A 25,668-nucleotide genomic window follows, 5' to 3' on the forward strand; every position below is an offset into this window, starting at 1 on the left:
AAACAGTGGGTACAATTTGTACAGCAAGCCATTTACAAGACAAGAATTAAAGCATTTGTTAGATAATGTTCACACAGTCAAACAAATAATTACGGATTTGAGAATATTCAGGAATTGTTGGTAGACATTAGTGTAATACATTTTGTAGACTTTGTACAGATCAAGGTGGAGAAATCAGGTGTTTCACTCACTAGGTCAATGTTGTGTTCACAACCCACAGTGCTCTCTTGATTCTAGGCTATTAATGTTGGTTGAGAGCATCACTGGTCAGTTTGGGTCAAACAGATGGTGCCAGGGATCAAACCAAGGTCTCCAATATGCTAGGCAACTGTACCACCCCTAAGCTATATCCCCAGCCCTAACTGTCACAAAGCAAAGCCACAGAGAAAGCATACTCTGCCTCCTTTTCACTTCTGTGGGGGCTGAAGTGCTTTCCCTTGGAGGAGGCTTAACTGTAGGTTTTTCCCTTTTGGGTTTCATATTGAGTTTTCACACTCAAAGTGAAACTGCTCTCTAGTCAAAGAAAATTGGCTTGGTTTAAGGTCAAGTCCACATACAGCTTCTAGATATTAACAAGTTTCTAGAGAAAAGGACAATTTCTTCTCTCCTATATTTTGGAAAGAGATATAATCTGATATTTACATGTTTTATTTCAATCAGCTTCTAAGTTTGAAGAGGTCCCATTTATTAATTGTTCTCTCAGTGTCTGTACCCCTGGAGTTATATTCAGGAAGCGGTCTCCCATACCAATTTGTTCAAGGGTACCTCCTACTTTCTCTTCTAAGAAGTTCAATGTGGCTGGATTGATGTTGAGGTCTTTGCTCCATTTGGACTTGAGTTTTGTGCATGGCGACAGACATGGGACTATCTTCAGTCTTCTACACACTCTCATCCAATTGTGCCAGCACCATTTGTTGAAGATGCTGTCTTCACCCCATTGCATAATTTTAGCTGTTTTGTCGAAAATCAGGTGTTTATAGGTGTGTGGGTTAATATAGGATTTTCAATTTGTTCCATTGGTCTACCTGTCTATTTTTATGCCAATACCAGGCTGTTTTCAGAACTATAGCTCTATAGTAGAGCTTAAAGTCAGGAATGGTGATGTCTCCTGAAGTTCTTTTATTGTATAGGGTTGTTTTGGCTATCCTGGGTCTTTTGTTTTTCCATATAAAGTTGATTATTATCCTTTCAAGGTCAGTGAAGAATTGTGCTGGGATTTTAATGGGGATTGCATTGAATCTGTAGATTGCTTTTGGCAAGATTGCCATTTTTACTATGTTTATCCTACCTATCCAAGAGCATGGGAGATCTTTCCATTTTCTGGTATCTTCTTTAATTTCTTTCTTTAGAGCCACAAAGTTCTTATTATATAGGTCTTTTACTTGTTTGGTAAGCATTACACCAAGATACTTTATGTTGCTTGTGGCTATTGTAAAGGGTAATGTTTCTCTGATTTCTTTCTCTACCTCTTTGTCATCTGAAAAAAGTAGGGCTACTGATTTTTTTGAGTTTATCTTGTATCCTGCTAGTTTGCTGAAGGTGTTTATCAGCTGTAGGAGTTCCCTGGTAGAGTTTATTGGGTCGCTTATGTAAGCTATCATATCATCTGCAAATAGAGACAGTTTGATTTCTTCCTTTCCAATTTGGATCCCCTTGATCTCCTTTTGTTGTCTTACAGCATTAGCTAGAACTTCTAGTACGATATTGAAAAGATATATAGAGAGAAGGCAACCTTGTCTTGTTCCTGATTTTAGAGGAATTGGCTTAAATTTCTCTCTATTCAGTTTGATGTTGGCCGTTGGTTTGCTGTATATTGCTCTTATTATGTTTAGGTATGTTCCTGTTATCCCTGACCTCTCCAAGACCTTTATCATAAAAGGGTGTTGAATTTTGTCGAAGGCTTTTTCCGCATCTAGGGAGATAATCATATGGTTTTTCTTTTTCAGTTTGTTTATATGGTGGATCACGTTGATAGATTTTCGTATGTTAAACCATCCCTGCATTCCAGGGATGAAACCTACTTGGTCATGGTGAATGATTTCTGTGATGTATTCTTGAATTCTGTTTGCCAGTATTTTATTGAGTATTTTTGCATCAATGTTTATTAGGGATATTTGTCTGTAGTTTTCTTTCTTAGTTGTGTCTTTGTGAGGTTTGGGTACCAAAGTTATTGTTGCCTCATAAAAAGAGTTTGGCAATAAACCTTCTGTTTCTATCTTGTGGAACAGTTTGAGGAGTAGTGGTATTAGTTCTTCCTTGACTGTCTGGTAGAATTCTGCATTGAATCCATCTGGCCCTAGACTTTTTTTGGTTGGAAGACTGTTGATGGCTGCTTCTATTTCATTGTGGGTTATAGGTCTATTTAAGTTGTTTGTCTGTTCTTGATTTAATTTTGGTAAGTTATAGTTATCCAGAAATTTGTCCATTTTCTTTGAATTTTCAATTTATGTGGAATACAGATTTTCAAAGTATGACCTGAAAATTGTCTGGATTTCCTCTGTGTCCGTTGTTATGTTCCCTTTTCGTTTCTGATTTTGTTAATTTGCATGTTCTCTCTCTGCTTTTTCGTTAATTTGGATAAAGGTTTGTCTATCTTGTTGATTTTCTCAAAAAACCAACTCCTCGTTGCATTGATTTTTTGTATTGTTTTCCTGGTTTCTGTTTTGATGATTTCAGCCCTCAAGTTGATTATTTCCTGGCATCTACTCCTATGGGGTAAGTTCGTTAAAGTCTGGAGACTGTAGAGGCATTGGTTTAAGAAACTCACATTCAACCCTTTTGTCGCTTTCCTAGTTGCAATTAGAAACTAGTGCTGAAGTCAGGATAGCCTACTTCATGACACTAGAAGTACAGCCCTTGCTGTGGTAGTCACTTGCTACTGCCTGAATTAAGACTTTCTTTTAATGACGTAAAGCACATATCGTTGCTTTAGATCAACAATTGTTTATCTTAGTATGATGCTGACATCACTGTTCATATAAATTAATAGGACTCTGAAATACTGCAGGAATATCACGTGTAAACAATACAAAATATATATTTATTAATGGATACCTAAAACAAAACAAACTCTAGTCAATTCTACTTTATCTTTTTTTTTCTTTTTGTGACAACACCCTTTGATCTAAGATCAAAAACTCACTAGAAATTTGGTATAGTTGATATCAAGAAAGAACTGTTGGGTGTTGGTGGTATACGCCTTTAATCCCAACACTTGGGAGGCAGAGGCAGGTGAATCTCTGTGAGTTTGATGCCAGCCTGGTCTACAGAGCAAGTTTCAGGGCAGGTCCCAAAGCTACACAAAGAAACCCTGTCTCAAAAAAAATAAAAAATAAAAAGGAAATAAAGAACTGACAGATATTATAATTGTCACTGAAACTTGAACATAGTCTCTTAGCTTGTCACAAATGCTCTTTGCTCACTGTTCCTTGAAATTATTACTTCACATTACATTATAAAATATGCCATGTAACTAAAAACTGACACAAGGTACCATATGATTAAAGGATTATATCTTCACTGTTGAAGTTGTGGAATTTCATCTGATCTGCAGAGTGCAGAAACAATGTTAACAACTGCAACTTTCACTCTTGCAGATAGATGTGTCTGACTTGAGAGAGACGGCACAGACCATACAGAAGACGCTTCAGTGAAGTTCTTCACTGCTCCTTACTGGTTAAACTGTTTAAGAACCAACCTTCTGCAAACCTTCCCGAAGCTTGAGAGCCTCAATGCACCATGTCCTAGTGTTGCTATGGTTTTAGTTAAGATGCGCAGATCATTTCAGTGAATGAATATCTTTGGCGATATTTTTTTAATGGTTCATGAATTGTAACATGTCCCCAAGAACTACTTTTTCAAATAGTTGTCAAGTGTTGTGCATTATCTTGCCATTAATGTTTTGACAATTCAGTTACCCCATGTGCTTTCTAGAAACCTAGGGTTTAAAGATCTGAAGATGTAAAGAAAGGAATGCACATACAGAATACAAAATGGTTTATAGAAAGCTTTTCAATTTTTCTGAAATGTGTCAAATGGCTGAAACTTTCCAATCCAGGCTTAGAGAAAAGTTAGTAAATGATTGTGTAAGTTTTGTAGAAGGCTGTAGCAAAGGAATTACATTCTGCGAAAGCTGAGCAAAAGTATTGTCTAGAAACAAATATCTAAAAGTTAATATAAGGAAAGCTATGTGTAATGTTCTACAGAACTCTGAATTTGAAAGATTTATTTTAAAGACATTTCTGTCTCTCTAATTTATTTTTCCAAGCATTGGGGCATTCTGTATAAATGTTTTCTCTGTTAGAAGCTTTTGTTTTTGTTTTTGCTTTGTTTTTTCCTTTTTTTTTTCTCTCCATTAGATTTTTATAAGCTACCAATGCAACCACAAGTTGCTCTGTACCTTGATAAAAGATATTAAAATAAGCATTAGGCTAACACTTCTATTAAAGTGTGAATTTAAGCTGTAAAAATTGACTTCCTTCAAAAAGGATATGAGAGCAAGGAATGCAGATCAATAGCAGAATGCCAGCCTAGCACGAAAGAGACAAATTTTCTGTCTAATGGAATGGTGGCTCATGCCTGTAAACCCAGCACTTGGAAAAAAGAACAGGAAGATCAGAAACTCAAGGCCACCCTCAGCTAAGCAGAAAGTTTGAGACCAGGCTAGGCAACATGAGACTCTTTCAAAAGGAGAAAGAAACAATGGAAGAGAGGAAGAGAGGAAGGAAGGGTGGGATGGATGAAGGAAAGGAGAAAAGGAGGGAGGAAAGGAGGGAGGGAGAGAGAAATCACATCTAACTTAAAGTAAGAGATCACAAAATATTAATCTATTCTTTATTCTGTGTAGTGAGTGCACTTGTCTTAATACAAACTTCAATGAAAAAAGAAAAACATCCTCTCAACTTAAAGCTACTTTAATTCATAATCTTAGTTTTTAATCACTATGTTGCAAAGAATAGAAATATAAACAGCAATAAAATAGTTGAAATGGAGCCTTCTTATGTTATGTTAGTAATATGATGTCATATCTCATTTGTCTTTTAACTTTGTCTATCAGTAAATTCAACTATTTTTCCCTGGGAAGATAACAATTTAAAAGGTCATGATTTAAAGTTAAATATATATTGAATTTTTCTCCTTATTTCTAAACAAAAATACACAGGGCAAGCGAATATAAATTTCTGAGGTCTAGTGTCAATTATGTAACCAATTTTGCATGTGAGGATGTAATTCCAAGCTACAATGCCTTCAGATTTACAGTACACAAAATTTATCAAATTGCACCTTTAATCTCCATATCATTTGGGGAATCAAATTTCTTAAATTAAAAACTGAACATGAATCTTCTAAAAAAAAAAAAAAAAAACAGCAATGGCATTGTGCATGATGTGTAAGCTTCAGTGTGCTGGACTGTTATCCAGCTTTTCCAAAGTAAATTAATTTTTGATGAAAAAAGCTGAAGTCTTAATCCTTACAATAGCCTTCTGTATGTGCTCACAAATCTTGTAAGTCCACAGGAGCATTCTTGTTGCCTCATATTTATTCCTGTGTTTTTTATGCTCATGAAGATGTACATACACAGTACTACAAGCACAGTGCTTAAGGTGGTCACTTTAATTTTCTTCTTTTCTTTTTCCTTTATTGTGTGATCGGTTTTTAAAGCAACCTGTCATCTATATTTTCAGATTTGAGATTTTAGATTTTAGGAAGACAGCACTATTTGTAGGAAATCTTCTACCTAAATACTTGGTTAACAAACATTGAAACTTGTTCTCTAGAAGGAAGCCAAGCTCATTCCAGGATAGCTGCAGGTAGAATGAGAGCCTTGTGGTCAGATGGACATCACTGTGTACCATAGCTTGTCCTTGGTGACTGAGGAAGAGAAGTGGCATTCTCTGTGGTTCCAGAGAGGGAAGTCTTATTTCAAAGGCTTGAAGCATGTGCTGATCTTGTTCTAATTTCCATCCATCAGGAGAGAGGTTTTACTTTTATATTTGTTTATTTGTTTCTTTAGAATAAAATACCTGCCTGTTGTCTTTGCCTAGTGGTCTGTAACCCACCTGCCTGACCACACTCACTTTCATGGGCTTTGCTCACTGACCACAAGCACGCTGACTCCTTTCCTCTTTCAAGGATGTCAAGTCCTTCCTACTTTGGCCTTTCCAAGTGCTAGTTCCCTGTTTCTCCAGCACCTTGAGGGATTTGTCCTTTTCTTCAATCCCCTTGCATGCCCTTCCCAGCTTTGAAGGTCAGCCCAAATGTCACCTTTTCAAAAGGACCTCGGAGATCTGGCTAAACATTCAGCTGAGTTTCTTCATCCTACCCCTAATCACTATACTTTCCTGTTATCCTCTTAAAAGACCTCACTTGGGGCTCTGTATATTAGGTGTTACCACACTAGGCTTTAAGTTATCTTTATTATTCAGGTATCCTCAGCCTTATCACAGAGCTTTGTTCTCTTTTATTAAATGCTAGTTTAATAAATACTATCATCCTCCTTTATGAAATACTTTTGTCATTAAACACCACATAGCAGTACACAGATAAAAATGCATTTCTCAATTTTATAAAGAAAAAGGAACTTATGTAGGCCACATAATAGGGCAGTCACCAATATTCCTTAGTTCAAAGTATCAGAGTGATTGTCAGGCAAAATTAAGGCTAAACTCTAAAGTCAGAATTAACTAAACAGGCTTGTTCAGATATAAGAAAAACCAATGTAGCCATGGGAAATTAAAACCTAACAAGGAAAAGCAAATGCATTCTGGGAAGGTTTGTTTCAGGGCCTGTTCTAGACATGCAGAGAGTGTCAGTGTGTTTCAGATGCTCCGAGGAAAGCAAATATGAGAAATTAGAACCCCCAAGCAAGTTTTTTCATGAACATTTTCTTCACATTCTATTTCTGAGAAATCTAGTATTACTTTCTTCTGTGATGTATCTCTTTTTCACAGTAGTGTAGTCATCCCTAGTATGCTCAATGGCAACTGTCCCAATGAAGCCAAAAGAAACACAATCATTAAAATAAGAAAGAGGCATGGTGCATATTTTCTACACGAATTGAGACAATATAATTTATTTTAACTTCTACATGCTTTTCAAAATATTTTTGTTGATAGCCAACAACAAAGCATTGACACACAGAGAGAGTGGACTTATAGGAAGCATACAATAAATCAAACACTTTCTAAAGCCATGTTGATGGTCAGATCCACTCAGTGGTGCAGTCAGTGTCACTCTTGACCACATGAGCATTAAGCAAACCATTACACAGGCAGGAGCAGGTAAGAAAGCGAGGAAAATGATGTGCAGAAGAGGAGCCAGGTTCTTAACACTTCAAACAAAGGCAAACTTGAAGCAAGAGACTATTAATCTTTCTAAGTGTTCTTTTCTTTTATATATCCAGAGAAGACTCAGACACAGTATTTCCAAAAGCAAGCTAAAAAGGCAAACAAAGTGAATTATTAGAATGATTTTTTAATCTTCCATTTGAATAAAATATTCTATGTGCTCAAAAAAGAGGCGGAGACCATTTAAAAATATATATTCAATATGCTAGTCACTAGCTTTATGTGGGCCTAAAATTAAATAAATTAATAATTCAGGTTGCTCATTATATTAGCCACATGTCACATTCACAATACCACCTAGAGGTTAATGACTATCAGAATGAGTAGAATAAATTAGGGAATTGTCCCACTATTCCAGTTCTATGGGTCACCATTCCTCTGCATTACAATGCACATAATACAATCCAAGGACCACGGGTGCTGATCTAGGACACACACACTTCCACTTCACATTTTGTGCAACTAAAATGCTAAAGCAGAAGACACTTACGTACAAGGTGGGGCTAACTGACCCTCTGCTCATTAAGGGAAGAAGGGGGGGTGCTTAAGGGTCACTCTGTAACCCAGCAAATGATATTTAGTTAAATTATGCTTCATCACATTGAGCCTTACTATTGTGATCACATTACACTACTTCAGACAAATAACAGAAACAAATTCAGCAGCATTTCGATCTTGGAATGCATCAATGAATCATTTTAAATCTCCAGTAGGTAGAGCAGTAGTTGTCCTTCTGGGAAAAAAAAATTGCATTCAGCCCCTAGCAGGAGTCTATTCTCAGAACTGAGCTGAGAATGTGGGCCTTTAATCCAGTCTTCCTTTAAATAGTGTGTTATGGAAAGTCATCATCATTGTGCAGCTTGTTCCTTCAGATATCTTTGGATATCTGTCTTCTGTCTGGCACAAAAATAAAAGCTGACGTGGAGCCAAGGTTTAAATCACATAGCAGCACAGTTAAGTTTGCAATGGAACATAGTGTGGAGAAATATTTTGGGCATGATTGAAATGGACTAACATGCTGCTAATAGAATCAATTCTCCCATGCATACTAGTCATCTCTCAGTTTCATAAAGTTAAATTCTAGCCAGCTTAACTGCTGCCGACCCTTGATGTCTGTCTAATTCACACTAGGCTTGGAGAAGCTATCTAATGACTATATATTAAATTTGTATGGAAAACTATTTCAGTAAATGAAAATTCCTACTGCCTTAGGCTGGATCTGGGGGTCCATTTCGCCTTCATACATGGCTATTCATGGCAAATAATTTTAAGATGTGCCAATAGTGATGACTTCATAAAGAATGTGTATTTTTTCATGACCTAACCAGGCCATCTAGTCCATAGAGTCATCATCACAACACCTTCTTGTCTGTTACTACACAGGAGCATGCTTCCATATCTCTCTGCTTAAAAACAAAACAACAACAGCAGGAAAACTTCCTTGATGCTTACATCATTCTAGTTAATGTCAAGGGCTCCAACAGAAATGTTTTATTCAAAAGAGCTCTCTATACAGGCAGAATACTACAGATGACGCCCAGCTGGCATAGTCTAATTGGCAAGCTCACAGCCCAGAGAGGGACATTGTCTCACAAAATAAAGTTGATAATGTCTGAGAAATGACAACTGAATCTGTCCTTTGCCCTCTATACAAATTGATACTTGTATTTGCATGAGCTTGCATTCATATATACACACATGAACACATAGACACATATAAGACATGTCTGTTGTCTGTGGTTCCAATTGTTCAATCATACCCCTTTTAAAAAAAAGTTAAGGATCTTTGCTCCTGGACTCACTGGTGGGTATCAGTTCTCATCTTACTGGAGCTATAATAGAACAGATGCACTTAAGTTTCTTGAAACATGTTGGTACGTGGCTTCTATGAATTGTGTTCTGTAATGCTCTTTTCCTTAGTATCTGCTTCTACCCAACCCTTTTTATTGATTATCATTTTCACAACATCTGCTCTTTAACTGACCTGATATTCAGTCCTTAAGTAGCTTCCCTCTATATGTAGTATCACTCCATGAATAGTCTCATCAAACGCCAGATGTGAATTTGTTGATCAATGTCAAATATATACACTCCATCTGAGCTGCTTTCCTAAATTTCAAAGTCATTTGTTCACTGAAGTCATGACCAGAACAACTTTGCTGCTATCCAGGATGTAATAAGGTCAAAATACTAGTTCTCCAATTATTCCTTGTATTCTTGATATTCTCAACTGGACCCAGCCTCATTCCAATAGGATCAAGATCACTCGATAAGTTATAGAAGGGAAAGGCATGTTGCACTCCTTTTACCCTTTCCTACCTTGCTGTAAGGACACTGGACAGTGTGTCCCACGTAATGCACTGACAAAACTAACTGCCTGGGTCCCAGACACTGCCAACAGAGATGCTTTTCCAAATTTTTTAATGTTGGAGTAAGTTTCAATTTACTGATTTAAATCAGTACAGAGAAACCACAGATGTCCCTTAGCAAATTTCTCATCATATCCCAGTCAGGATAGGAATCATCCAGGAAACAAAGACAGCAACCAGAAAGTGTTGATGCAAAACAAGGGAGAGGGATTTGTATTCGTGGCTTGTAGGAGTGTAAATTAGTCTACCTCTTATGGAAATCACTACAGAGCCTCCTCAAAAGTTAACAGTGTTGGCTTATAGAAATGGCTGAGTGATTGAGAGTACTGCTCTAAAAGAAGACCTGTGCCTCCATTGGGCAGGTTACCACTTGTACATTCAGATCTTAGGCATTTGATGCCATCTCCTAAACTGTAAATATCAGCAGTACCATGCACTTATATAAACTCATACACACAATTTAAAATGTTGAAATAGAACTGTCATGTGATACAAGTATACCATATTTAAGTATACAACCAAAAGAATCAAAATGAGTAAAGATGCCTGTACACGTCTATCACTGCAATAATCCCAATAGACAAATTATGAAATTGCTGAAGTCATCAGTACATGGACACGCACCACACAAACACACACACTCACATTTGGATGGAGGTGAGAAGGGAAGGAGGGGGCAGAGAGAGAATTTTACTTAGCCAAAATGAGGAAATTCTATCCTTTCCACTTAAATGAATAAAATTTGATCATTATTTTAGCTGAAATAAGCAGATTTTAAAATGGCATTAAGTAACATCTGGGATAAAGAGTTCATGGGGAAAATCAAACTATCAATATTAAATTTAAGAAATATTTCAGCTGCTTTCAAGGACGTTGATATAAGTCATAGAAGGGAATGCAAAATAAGATATTATGCAAAAAAATCGTTGATAAGCTTTCTTGATTTCTTTTCTTTTTCTTTCTTTCTTAAAACAAAAATAAAACAAACAAATAAAACATCATACAAAGGAAACCTTGATTCTTGAAATGAAAACTGTATCTGATGGTTTAAGACAAAATAAAACTTGTACCTCCAGCTGTAAGAGTTTGAAGAGACCTTAGAAAGCTTTACATGAAAGTATTTCCTTAAGTAAGAGATATGTCCTAAAAAAAAAAAAAAAACTCTCAGGAAGGGTGGAAGAAGAGTAAGGATTCAATAGACAGAGAAATCCTAGAAACTAGCAAGTGCTAAGAAAACGTGCTCTCCATTCTCAGAATAAGAAATGCCCTTATTATCAGGCCATCAAATTTTCAGAACAACTGAGGATATCACTCCAGGAGTCTCTGCCTCCCATTTTCCTTCATAGAGATATGTGACTGCATCTATCCTTTCCCTGTTCCTCTAGAAATTATTGGGTTTATGTGAAGTGAATAAGTTCTCTTTCTAGTTCAATGTTTAAAATAATATAAAGGAAGATTTGCTACAGTGCTCCTGATCGAATATGCCCTGGATATCCAATCACTTACATTTTAGGGGTCATACAATCCTCTCAGAAATGGGATGAGTGCAGTATATATTTTCAATAAAGATCAAATGATCTAGTAAAGTGATCACCAGGTAGTATGGAGACTTCCTGCTTTTCACCATCTTGACTTGTCAGTATGTTGGTGGCAGCCTGTGACTAACCCTGACAGCAGGCGTAGCAAGTATATCTTTGGAACTGAGGCAGTTCATTACCTGAATGTCCCTTCTAGGCTCCTACTCTGCCAAGAACACCCCGGAAGCAGTTCAGAGTTCTAGGTGATAAAGTAAAGATACGGAGCTATATGTGTTACATATAGCTATGTTAAGCTCTGAGACTCAGATTAACAATAGATGCACAGCACAGTCTAAACTGAACAAATGGAAAGTGCAAACAATTCTATTATTACTCTTCTTAAATATTCCCCCTGTTCCAACTATCTCCTCCTAACCTTTCACTGAGTTGATAAATCAAAATTAGCCCCTTGTTTCCTTTCGTGCTTTCTCAGAGTGACCGCTGTAGAGTCATTTTAATATCTTTGTTGACATACTGCTCAATACATACCCATTGTTAAATCCTTTGTAATTTGCTTTTGCCCATCTCCTACTAGCAACCACCATTGAGGGAGCTTCAATGCTGCTGCTTCCCACTCTGCTCCTCTTTTGAAGTGTGTGTGTATCATATGGCATCAAAAATGCTTCTGGTTGGGAGGCCTGGGAAGTCTATGGGGCCTCTGACAATGGAACCAGGGTGTATCCCTAGTGCAGGAACAGACTTCAGGAGCCCAATTCCCCATGGAGGGATACTCCATTAGCCTAGAGACATGGGGGAGGTCCTAGGCCCTATCCCAAATGATTTGGCTGACTTTGATGATCCCTCATAGAAGGCTTCACTCTCCCTGGAGAGTGTATGGGGGATGGGATGGAGGGGTCTGCGAGGAGGTGGGTATGGGAAGGTGGGAGAGAGAGGGAACTGGGCTTCATATGTAAAATAAAAAATATTAAATAAAAAAAATTAAAAAATTTTTCACACACACACACAAATGTTTCTGGTCAAATTCCCTTTTAGTTAATCACTGATTTTCTTAGAATCATCCAGTTTTCTGTGATGCAAAGTAGAAATTAACAGTCCTTAATAAAGCTATAAATTTCCCTGCCCCCATCCTTTATCTACCTTATATCATACTATTTTCTCCTTTACACTCATTACCAGTTGGTTTATTTTGAGGCATGTAATCTAATCTTTATAAAATACAGTTTTCTCATATACAGAATCGACATAGCAATTATAAAGAATAAAATAATAATCATGGAACAATTACTGGAATACATTTTAACTTAAGCTCACAGAATACTTACTATAGACCATGTAGATTTCTAAAATAAGTAAAATAAATTAGTCCTAACAATTTATGAAAATTATTTAATACATATATGGGCAAAAATCCAATTCATAAGAAATTAATTGCCTGAGATCACACAGATGCAAATTATCAAAGTTAAGATTTGAACTCAAGCCATCTGGCTCTATTGTATTTTGAAATGTCACACTATAAAAAGGCTGGTATGTTTTAAGTAGTGAATACTATCTAATCTCTGTCTCGGTAGTATTGCAATAACAAGCTTTTACAAAAGTAAAAGACAAATTGAGATGTTGATAAGAGAAGTCAAATACACCTTAAGAAATTCATATCACTAAGGAACTGGAGAAACAATGTGGGAATTTTACTCTTTTGAAAATAAGAACCAAAAAAATCCTAGAAAAGCTATGGAAAGCTAGTGAGTCAAAATTTTCCTAAGATTAACTGTGTCCACTGGGCAGTGGTGGTGCATGCCTTTAATCCCAGCACTTGGGAGGCAGAGGTAGGCAGATCTCTATGAATTCAAAGCCAGCCTGGTTAACAAGAGTTCCAGGACAGCCAGGACCCTTGCACAGAAAAACTTTGTCTTGAAAAACAAAACAAAATTAACTGTCTGTATCAAAATGTGTTTATAACAAATATTGTAGCAATAGAGTGCCTATCTATGTAAACAAAAAAGTTAAATTGTTTTAAAACTTGGTTATTTCTACTTTCATCCTCCTGGCTTCAAACAGGAACAGGAGATGAGAATTTTAAACCTAAAATGTGTGACCTAGTTACCTGCTTTTGCCGCCATCAGAGGCTCTAGTACAATCATTAGACTCTTTTCTTAAAAATATGATCTGTATTTCAATCAGAGGATGGAAAATGTCAATATTACTTTTTTAAAATAGAGATATTTACCAAAAGGATCATTTGGAAGTCAATTTTACAACTAAAATAAAAGATTACCTCGTTTATTAGGATGGGGAGAGGATAGATTGTCATCTATGAAGTCTAGGGCATTGGATACTTCTGCATTCTTTGCCTCCATAAACTCTTCGTTCAGCTTCTTTAGCTGTGAGAAAGGAAAGAAAAGGAAGACAAGAAGTAAAAAAGAAAGAAGAAAAATTTAGAAAAAACAAGAAAAGAAAAAAAGAGATTAGAAAACACTTTAAAAAATAAATACATGAAGGCCTAAAAGACTGGCATTCAGAAGTTGTCTGGAATAAGTATGAGAGTTAATCAGAGATCAGAAAGAAACACACTGGGGCCATTTGAATAAGAATGCCCTCATAGGCTCCTATATTGGAATGTTTAGGAAGGGTTGGAAGGCGTGGCCTTATTGGAGGAGGTTGTCCCTGGGTATGGACTTTGAGGTTTCAAAAGCCCAGGTCAAGCCCAGTATAGTCTCTCTCTCTCCCTCCCTCCCTCCCTCCACCCTCTACCCTCCCCCTCCCTCTCTCTCTCTCCCTGCTCTTTATGGATCAGATGTGAACTCTCAGCTCCTGCCTGAGTACCAAGCCCGCCAGCCCACCTGCCTGCTACCATGCTCCCTGATATGATGTTCATGGACTCATACTGGTAAGCTGTGAGCAAGTCCCCAATTAAATGCTTCCTTTTATAAGTTGATTTAGTCATGCTATCTCTTTAAGCAATAGAACTGTAACTAACACACATGTTATTTATATATCAAGTTAGCTTGTGTGCAGCCTAGGCAGCTAGATTTAACTTGATGTTCCTCATATAATCAGCCCTAACCCAAAATCTCCAGAGAATTATGTGATAGTTTAGGCTTCCAGGAGTCTTTTCCTGTCTTGAAGAAAAAGACATATTTCAGGCCAGATAGTTTTCATCCAGCATTCAGCCCAACCTTAGTATTTAACAAGCTCTCCAAACACCTAGCCACTACAAACCCACTGTATCAATTCAGGGTTGGCCTGCATATTGCATGTGCCCAGGTTCTTGCAGGTCAGGAGGGTATGATGGGCCTAATTCTGTTTCCAAATGGCCAACCTGTTTGTATAATGATGGAACAGCACCAATTTTTATTTGAAGGAGTTTATATTATAAATTGTATAACTCATCTGTTTAAACACTCTCTATGAGACATTAAGTAGCAAAAATGAAGCTGATAGAGATGAGGCTTCTTCTCAAGAGGGCAGAACTTTGGTCTACAAACCAGCTGCACATGTTTCCTCTTCTGTTTCTTACATGGTTAAATTTCTGAAACCACATAACTTCTTCCAATAGGAAATAAAAGTCCATTATTTAAAAATTGTAACTTCAGAAAGTATCTACTTATATCCTCTGATTTTACAGATGACAAGTTCAGAGAATTTTAACTATCCCAGTGTCTCATGGTTAGATCATTGGTGTCATCACAATTGATGTAGTGTGTGTGTGTGTGTGTGTGTGTGTGTGTGTAGTTTTGTGTGTGTGTAGTTGTGTGTGTGTGTAGTATATAGTGTGTGTAATATGTAGTGTGTGTGTGTGTAGTATGTAGTGTGTGTGTGTGTAGTATGTAGTGTGTGTATGTATGCGGTTTTGTGTCACTATGATTTGATGTCTGTTTCTCAGAGAATTACTTTATTCTTTCTCTAGTACAAGTATAAGCTAATACTGTAGTATTAATACTTCTTTAAAAAATGTGTCAAAAGTGCATCTAATAACAGTTCTCAAAATTGAGCATTGAACTCTTTTGTACTCTTACCTGTCTAAGGTGTTCCCGCTTGCTTGGCAGATCTACAGCTGGAAGAGACATTGTCAAGTGAAAAACATATCATGGGCAGCATTTAATTCACTTTGGGATATGCATTTATGCTCTTAGTGGAAGGCAAATATCTTTTTCATATGACTTGAGGCTGCCCTCCCATTCCTAATGCAAAACACTAAGTATATTTCTAATACTGAGCTACAATAACTTTTAACATGAAAAAGCTCTTGTGTCTATCTGTAAGCACAAAGTTGTTTTGTTTTTGTTTTCTTTTGTTATACTATAGATCTTGGTCGTTATTATCTTTTTTAAATTAAATTTTATTTGAGTTAAAAACAATCTTATTTTATATACCAATCTCAATTCCCTCTCCTTCTGTCCTCATACTTCCCCTATCCCCCATCCCACCCTCCCATCTACTCCTCAGGGAAGGTGAGGCCTCCCATGGGAGATCATCAAAGTTTGTCACATCATTTGGGGCAGGACCTAGGCTCTCCCCATGTACCTAGGCTGGGAGAGCATCCCTCCATGGGGAATGCATGCCCAAAGCCCATTTGTCCACTAGGGATAAATACTGGTTACATTGCCAGAGGCCCCATAGACTTCCCAGCCCCCCCCCAACAGACACCCACATTCAGTGGGCCTGGTTTGGTCTTATTCTGGTTTCCCGGCTGTCACACTGGGGTCTGTGAGCTCCCACTTGCTCAGGTCAGCTGTTTCTGTGGGTTTCCCCAGGATGGTCTTGACCCATTTGTTTATAACTCCTCCCTCTCTACAACTGGATTCCAGGAGTTCAGCTCAGTGCTTAGCTGTGGATCTCTGCTTCTGCTGTCATCATCTACTGGATGAAGGCTCTATGATAGCATTTAAGTTAATCAACAATTTCATTATAGGGAAAGGGTATTTTAGGTAGCCTCTCCAGTACTGATTAGATTCTTAGTTGGGGTCATCCTTGTGGATCCCTGGAGATTGCCCCAGTGCCAGATTTCTTGTTGAGCCCATAACAGCTCCCTCCATTAAGGTATCTCTTTCCTTGTTATCCTTCTCTGTTCTTCCCCCAACTTGACCTTGTTGGTCCTCCATGCTCTTCTCTGACCTCTGGATCTCTTCTGCTTTTTCTCCTACCTCTACCCCCCCCCCAGTGCTCTCAAATTACTCAGGGTCTTGTCTCTTTCCCCGTCTTCTTGAGTCCATGTATGTCTCTCTTAGAATCCTCTTTGTTTCCTAGCTTCTCTGGGTTGAAGTACAAAGTTTTTTTTTAAAGTATTCATGAGGTATTATTCATAAAAATAATACAATATTTTACTAACAGGGAAATTCTCGTAAAGCAATATAAAATGGAGAAAGAGACTGAGCAATAATTTTCCATAAAATCAAAAGCAAGAAGAAATTTTAAGAAACAATTACAAACCTCCAAGTTTTATTTCTTGGATATGAAGATTTTTCCATTTTATAATTTAACTAATTTCTAATTTTAAAATGTGTTTAATTATATAATGTTTGTACAATCCTGATTTTTAAAAGTATGAATTATTGAGGGTTTTTTTATTGTTTGTTTTATAGTGCTTTAAGAACATCAAGCCCTTGAACTCAAGCATGCTAAGCACAAGATCTTCCTTCCAGTGAGACACATCCCCACTCCTAATGTATTTTTAAACTAATACTGTACTCAACAAGTATAAATACCTTTAAGAATGTGCCAGATGATGTCTGAGAGGGAATCCTGCTGTCAATTACCACACTTTCTCTTGAGGTACCCTCGCTACATTTCTGACAGAATCTTGACAATTTATGAAAACATACCCTCTTAATTAGAGGACTGTTGTGTCGCAATCGATACACCCTAGACTTCCAACTTGTACTCTCCCTTTCATAAAGTAGAGGAACACAACACAACACTGCAGGTGGGTGGTGAAATTTCCAGTGAAGACTATCAACATAGTACTCTTAAAAAGCTTGATATAGAAAATACTAACTAGTTGTGCTAGGGAGAGTCACAAATGTGAGGGTAAGATGAGTTATGATAAGTGTTCCTCACCTCCGCAGTTACCAACCCATTAGAATTCTCACATGGGATAAATGTGCTTTTAATATTTTAAGTAACTGTGACTTTTATGATTTAAGGCTTCTGTACAACATAGAAGGGCTAGGTGAAGTCATGATTCTGGGAGGAGAACTTATATACTCTCACATTACTAACCTGGAATAATCACTAACTACATTCTAAATATTTGTCCTTGTACCAAAAGATAAGTGTAGTCCTCACTCCTCAACAAGGAAACTTCTATTTGCAACAGGGTGGAGACCACTACAGAAAAACCACAACCAATCAAAATACAGAGATGAGGAGCCCAATCCCAACTGATATTCCTATAAAACACTCCCACACCTAAGATGTAAGAACTGTGAAGCAGAGGCAGAAAGGTTCTAAGACCCAGAGGATCATCAGAGAGTTTGCTGTGAGACCACAGTGATTCTGCATTCTCAATAATATTTTTTCATTTATTTTACATACCAACCAGATTCTGCTGCTTTTAACAGACATGCTAGGCCTTGTCCTTGACTCACCAGCGTGGGAGGGCCTCTGGAAATTGGGGTTGCTTCTCAACAGAGCCAGGAGGAGTGTCTCATGAACTGTGTGCTCATTAGCTGGAAACAGCTCATGTCCTGTAATAATGAAATGTCAACATGTTTAATGAGTCACTGAATGTGTTTCTGGGTCACTGGGATTTGCAGTCAGTTCTTACGTGTATATTCACCAATGTTAGACAAATAGGGCATTCTATGATCCAAAAGACAGGCCATTCTAAAGCCAGTGGATGTATTTGAACATCCTGCCGGACAGCAAGACAGATATACCTCAAAGGTGGTAGGATTGCAGGAGAACTTTTCTGGGTTTTTTTTTTTTTTTCAACCATCTGCAATTGCTTTGAACACATGAAGTAAAACCTTAATGTTGAATTTGAAAGAAAGGCATAACATTTCATCCTTTGATTTTATTTGATGTGTTAAATTTAAATATGAGGCAATCTGGGTTCTAGGGTTCACGTTAAAGAACTTGAGGAAGAGCTAGTGTCAACTTCTTCTATACAGTTTCTTTCCACTGCCCTTGGTTTACCCCACAGGTGTTTGGGGCTTAGGTCTTCACATGCCTCAGATTATATATGTTTATATTCTGGAGTATAAATTGGAGCAACAGGCTTCATTCAATCTGCAAAGTATGAGTATTCAAAAGCAATGAACTTAAATGAAGGCCTTAAAAAAAAAGTTGTTTCTTACCTCATATACAGTTCATTCTCCCTCCCCAGCTCCTCACTCTCACTGTTACTGTGTGGGCAGGGAGTGGATTAATGAGGGTTAGCTACAGTAGGTGTGTGAACTGAGCTGACCTCAATTGTCCAAAGTGAAGTTGGTGTTACAATTTCAGTCAAGGAAATGTCTCAGAACCTGACCACAGAGTGAGAGAAATAAGTATTCTATGTGATACAAATTGTAAACACATTGTAAGATTTAAATAAAGAAGTCATGAAGTGTTGCCACTTTAGAATATGGTATTTTGGGGCAAACTGAATCCTGGGCCATGGTCCCTCACATGTAGCTCAGGATTAAGATCTTCGGGGCTGAAGAGAGAGTTCAAAGGTTAAGTGTGCTTGCTGCTCTTGCAGAAGACCCACATTCAGTTTCTGGGAGATCTGATGCCACTTTCTGGATTCTACCCCAAAGTCAGTCATCCTCTCTCTCTCTCTCTCTCTCTCTCTCTCTCTCTCTCTCTCTCTCTCTCTCTCTCCTCTCTCTCCCTCTGTCCTGCTTTAAGAAAATAAATGATAAATCTTAAAAACAAATACACTGTCTTCACTTGTTCCTTGGCTAGGAAGCTACATTTTGCATTGCATTCTGTGGATGTAGGTAGAATGTTTTCCAAATTAAGACAGATTGATTGCCTTAGTCAATTTTGTTTTCAGTGATTACGCCTGCATGATATTTGTTCTCAAAAATTCTTTCCTGCTTTAAACAGCCACCATTTACTGGAAAATCTCAAAAAGGGGAGCTTGGGAAGATTTTTTTTTATAGTATCATCATGTCTAAAGAAGTTAATATGAAATCTGGGAAAATTATGAAAACAATCAGATTTCTGTTCTAATCTCTACTTTAGCTTATAAACTATATCTTTAAAAGAAAAAAAGGATGATTCTTTGCCACACTTGCATGTTAAGCAATGAACAGTATTAACACTGATAAAGAAAATATCTACATAATAAACATCTATAGATGTGTCTGTCACTAAAGAAACAGAGTGTTCAGGCAGGGGAGAGTTAGTGATAGGTAAAGACACAGAAAATAGTGATCCATGACCACTCAGGGGCCTGGCACTAACAAATAGTTCTCTTTTTGCTCATGTGAACATGTGAAGTTTTTAATAAACAGAAATAAGAAATTCTACCAGAAAGACACCTGGAAAGTTCCCAGATAATAACATAACAAATAACTCCTCCAGCGCCTTCTTGGTTATGATGTCTTTTATTCCTTTTCTGGTAAACTATTGCCCAGTTTTGCCCTTTTTTACAGAGGCATGCTTTAATATTGCCCCATGAAAAGAAGCTAGCAACATTGAGTTAGTCATTATGGATATTTAATATACATGGGGAAAACTTGTTTTATTCTTGAAATAATTAGGACAGAAAATGACTTAAATTAATCAACTCCATTTATGTCCATTGATTCTGGTATCTAATAGGGTCTTGGAGAGAAACCTTTCCATTATGTTAGAAACATGCATCATGTCAAGTTATACTGTGGAATCTTGAGATTGGAGGTGATATTTATGAATCTTATCACTGTTTTAAATTTGTAAATGTATTTGTACATTTCACAGATGCATGAACCAGTTACAATGACCAGTAACACATAGGATTGTTACAAAGCCTACACAGATCACCACATTTTTCCTCACATGTTTACATTATGCCAGAACTATCAGAAATCTCATTCTTTTGCAGAGAGAGCAATATAAGTCTACAAATACAGTGATTTGGATGGAGAGAACAAAACGTGAGTGTCCTCAATAGAAGACAGAGTCTGCAAGTCCCACCCTTGATTTTGTTTCCTGTGGTATTCACCTGTCAATAGGAAAATCTTCATTAATAAATAAGTTTCATTGTTTTTTAAAACCACCTTATGGGTAACATAGGTCAGTAAAGGTGAATTAGATCCAAAAGTGACAAAGTTGAGCCCTTTTCTTACCTTAATGACACAGAACATTTATTAAATTCCTTCCTACTTCCAGCTGTGTGTGATAAAAGTCTAGAGCCTTCCTGACCAGGGTGTAGGTTAAAGAAGAGAAAAGAAAGAAAAAAGCAAAAAACAAAAAGCAAAAAAAAAATCACAATTTCAGTCAAGAAGGGATATTGTTTTAAGCACAGTATTACTTTTTTTTCAGTATTACTTTTAAAACAAGACAATTTAGGAGTCTTTCAGAAGTTAACCTGTTTGTGTAATAAATCAACACTAAATGTAAGTTCACCAAGTGACACAGAACAGGCGACTTGTTTACATTGAAGTAATGCTTTCAAAGAAGACTGTTAACAAAGTAATAAGCACCTCAATTCACTTTCACTGGTTTTATAATGGTATTCATATAGTACAAGTGGAAAATAAATGCCTGTGACTAGAAATACATACATACACACACACACACACACACACACACATATATATATATATGCATATATATATATATATATATATATATATATATATATATATATATATATATATCTGAAGTTCATTTAGTACGATATTGGGCAAATGGCACAATTTTCCTGATGATAAAAGCTTCACAGAATACACCCACTTCAGAACAGTGACAACTTAAGGATGGTTCAATGATTAATTTACACTACTGCATTACAGACATGTTTCAGTAATGACAGGAAAATAAATGAAATGAACAGAAAGGAAACAGTCACTCATCCACCTGGAACTTGGAGGGCTTAGATTCATGTACACATACCTGAGCTCATATATGGCCGTCCATGTGCATATTTTAAAAGGTTCATCACAGACAACAAAGCCAGGATTCCAAAGCAGAGAGAAGTTGAGAAGACCTTCATGGTAAAAAAAATCTCCTGTGCTAAGAAAGAAACCGAATTCTCAAGTCAAAACAGATATCCCAATGGCTGTAGCGTGCCGCAGAGCCTGTCTTTAAAAGGCGAATATGTTCCAACTGTGAGTCTCCTACATAAGGAAGAAATTTATAAAATGTAATGCATCCTGTCACTGTGATTCACTGCCTGGAGAAGTGACACTGGCCACACAGTCAATGGCAGGAAGGGAAGAACCAGATCGATATATCTTGTACCTGCCCATTTCACTAAATGCATGCATTCTTAAACATGTGCATGCAATCACACACATGCACAAGCCCAAAGCAGTTATTCGGGAAACAGAGCGTGCATGTTGGGTTTTCATTAAATCTTGTTTATCTTCCTTATTATAGCATCAATCATCCTGAGATCCTAATGTTGAGAACATAAAAGGCTGGTAAAAGTCGGACCAAGTTGACTGATTTAGAGGCAGTTGACTATATCCTTAACAATAGCACAGACATCATTGCATTCTTAACCAGTCAAAAGGATGAAAGTCGGAAAGAGCTCAGGTTTGAAATGCATTGCTGCACTACAGAAGGATGGGTTCATTCTGCTAGGAACAGCACTTTCCTAAATAGAGGCTCAGTTTAATTAATTCAAAATTGGCAAATGTCCCATTGATTACTCTCTTTAATAGTTGCCTTAATTGAGATGGTTTTGAGTCAGAGTATTTCAATATATCCAGAATTTTGATCTAATGGCTCAATGGATGCTGTGATGAGCTCCAGTCCTGGTGTTTGCTTCTCTGAATAGACTGAGTAGCATGAGCTCCTCAGCAGACAAAGTTCCAAGTGTACTCAGTGCACTCAAATGGGGTAAATACCAACGTCTTTGCTATCCACTTCCTTTGCTATTTTCCTGAATAAAGTCTGAAGCACCCATTTTAATATCCATATGTGTTCTTTCATGGATTCATTTTCCAGCCCTAACCCTTGGACGTGCCCCATACTCTCTTTGCCCTGAAGCTTTGCTGACACATTTCAGTCTGGCTGGTGTCCTTTGTTTTCTGTTTTCCCTGTTCCTTTCAGAAGCCTTTGATCAATGCCATCCACTCCAAGACTTTAGTGTCTTTGCTCATCCATCTTACTTTGAGTTGTGACATTTGTTTCATCCTTTGGACTGTACACATCACATCCCATAGTCCCTTCTCCTATTATTACCATTTTGTGTTTGTATGTCTGCCTCCACTTCTGAACTGGTAAGATTTCCAGAGACATCCTGTCCATTTCTGTCCTTGGGCAAAACTTATTTCAGTGAATTGAAGAGAAAATGAATGAGAACATGATTGATGTATGAATAAATAACTGCATTGCCAGGTAAATGAAAAGAAAAAAATGAGATAATAGCTCCCTACTTTGCAGCTGGTTACAAAAGACAAAACAGAGTTTAAAAAATTCTTCTTTGTTTATTATTAAACCTCAGAGTTTAAGAATGATCAATATCTTTAAAGTTTAGTCCTACTCCCTTATCATATCATTCTGTTTCAAAATTATCATTCAAATAAACCTCACATGTGTCATAATTTGCTTACACATTATTAGTACTCTTTCAAACCTCTGTTTTTAAAATTAAGATTTCTGAGTAATTTTCACTATGAAATCATAAAGTTAAATGCAATGGTTTAAAATGTTTATTCAGCTCATGTCTCCTAAATGAAAAAGAAATCCTGAAATATACATGTATGTAATTTTTTCTGAAAACTGAGTGAAAATCTGATTGGGACTATGTTGCTCTGGCTGTCCTAGTATTACAGGCATGTGCCACATCTGCCAACAGTAGGTGAATTTTTAATTATATTCTTACAGATAATTAAAATTACTTATATTTATATTTAAAAGTATTTAAACCAAAAAAAGAAGTAGAGTAACTGGGTGTGGTGGCACACGCCTTTAATTCCAGTGCTCAGCAAACAGAGGAAAGCAGATCTCTGTGATTGCAAAGTAAACCTGGTATACAAAGTTAATTTCAGGACAGATAAAAATTACACAGAGAAACCCTGTCTCAAAAAATTAAAAAAATAGAAGTAGATGAAATAGAGTAATAAAAAAGCCACGTAAAGATGGAAAGCATAGAGGAACATTGGATACTATATGCTGTTCTGTTATCTTTAAATTGACTGCTGAGGAAATAACAACTGTTAAAAGAAATACTGCTTGATTAATTCAATTTATATATTTTAAAAATCCATTTCAGACCAGTTCGATCCAGTTCAAACCAGTTTAGACCGGCTCAAACCAGTTCAGACCGGTTTAGACAGGTTCAGACCACTTTAGACCTGATTAAACTGGGTCTATCCAGTTTAGACAGGGTCGATCCAGTTCATACCCGGTAGATCCTGTTTAGACCAGTTCAGACCAGTTAGATCGGTTAGATCCCAGTCAGGCAGGTCCTGCCCGGTTCAGTCTGGTTCAGACCGGTACTATCTGGTTCAAACCTGTTCAGACTGGTTTGATCCAGTTCAGACCGGTACAGACCTGTTTGATCCAGTTCAGACTGGTTGGATCTGGTTCATGTTGGTTCAGACTGGTTTAAACCAGTTCAATCCAGTTCAGACCGGTTTGATCAGCTTGATTTAGACCGGTTTAATCCAGTTCTATCTGGTCCAGACTGGTTTTATCCTGTTCAAGCCAGTTTGATCAGGTTCAGACCAGTTTAATCACTATAGATTCTATAGATTTGCTTTCTGTTGAATTGAAGTTTTACTATATCATGATGTCAGATGGATACACTGACATATTTCAAATTTTATGACACAATAGTTCATTTTACAAATTAACAAATTAAGCCAGAGAAATAAATGATATACTGAGGCTCACATACAAATCAGTAAAGCACTGAAATACCAAATGCAGATGCCTGCATTTCCTTAAGCACACCATTTTTCTTTACTAATTAAATATGTTATTCCACATGTCAGCATCCACAGATAATAAGCTCTCTTTTCATGCTAATCTATTAACCTACAATAGTCTTAACTCCTTTTTAGGGGTAAGGTAGAATAGACATAGATAAAAATCAATGCAATTACAGGTAGAGAATATGTGAATATTAGTCTAAAGGTCTTTAGTCTAGAAGTCAGTGTCTTATATAGAGGAGCCTGGGAAGAATAGTTTCACCTACAGCAAGTGAGCACCAGTGTCACAATGAGTCATGCCATGCCTAGTACTGTTGGGAACCATCACCATCCTCACAACCTCAGGTCTCTCAGGCAGAAAAATCACTGCCTCTTAAAAGAAATACACAGAATGTTCAGCAGAACATTCCAAGGTACAGGCTTGTGGTCTCACAGTCAGTTAAGGAATAGCTCAGGGTGCTCTTTCCTGCTGCAGTTTAATAGCCAGCTAAAGAGTAGCTAACCAGCTCAGGGCTCTCTCTCTCCTGCTGCAATTTACAGCCAATTACAGGTTAGGTAAACAATTCAGGGCATTCCTTCTACTGACCTTCTCACTCTGCCTATGTGCCAGTGCCCATGCCCTGGCTACACTCAAACCCTGCTCACATCCTGCCCACAGTCCTATATAAGCCTCCCCTGAGAAAATAAAATTTGTCAGCTTGAAAAAAAAAAATGCTTTGACTTCAAAATTTAAGTCTAAGGACAAGTTACTGGGGAAAAGGATTTCTAATTTTTGTTTCCATAGAAAATGAAAAGCTGAGGATTCCTTTTAGACTAATGTGGTTTGATCAAGCAAGACCCCCCCTCCCCGAAACAGAGTCCCAGGTGATCCAACATTCAAAACAGTTGGGACAAGGCAACCTTACAGATTGCAGCCAGAATTTCTGCATCTCCTTCGGATCCCCCATGACAGCGCCCCCTACCAGCAGGAAACAGTTTGGAAAGAATGATGCTCAAATTCCCAAATACTGTTTATAAATGTTTGTTGTCATTTAAATTGGCTTGGTTATACATGGTTAATGATCACAACCAATTCTTTTAAAGGTAAAAAAGGGGATTATGGTATAGAGATGAATACTTCGTTTTAAAATGGATTTTCATTTATTGATACAATTTAAGGTCAATTTTATGATGTATATATTTCTCCTCTTGTTTAGGTATTGTGTTTATATAGCTCGCTTAAAAATGTAATGTATTATTTAATACAGATTATAGATAGTTACCTATGATAGTCAAAACTTAGAGGTAAGTTAGGTTTTCAAGATGCACAGAGATGTATTTGAGATGGATAGGCATTCTTCAAACCTTTCAAAGACCTACAGAATATGGCATTTAAAATAGTTTAGTGTTTTTCTTA

General features: G+C 37.1%; 1 protein-coding gene across 1 annotated transcript; it reads right to left on the reverse strand.

Moving 5' to 3' along the window:
• Nucleotides 1-7,363: 7,363 nt before the first annotated feature.
• Uts2b (urotensin 2B) lies at nucleotides 7,364-21,382 on the reverse strand. The gene is made up of 5 exons (XM_051191253.1): nucleotides 21,283-21,382; nucleotides 17,841-17,939; nucleotides 15,270-15,307; nucleotides 13,529-13,634; nucleotides 7,364-7,435 (listed from the first exon to the last, which is right to left on the reverse strand). Exons 1-5 carry the CDS (start codon nucleotides 21,380-21,382, stop codon nucleotides 7,410-7,412), a joined length of 369 nt encoding a protein of 122 aa, XP_051047210.1. The 3' UTR covers nucleotides 7,364-7,409.
• Between the last annotated feature and the right edge of the window lie 4,286 nt (nucleotides 21,383-25,668).

Source organism: Phodopus roborovskii, unplaced genomic scaffold, assembly GCF_943737965.1.
Source record: "Phodopus roborovskii unplaced genomic scaffold, PHOROB, whole genome shotgun sequence".
Classification (NCBI taxonomy): Eukaryota; Metazoa; Chordata; class Mammalia; order Rodentia; family Cricetidae; genus Phodopus; species Phodopus roborovskii.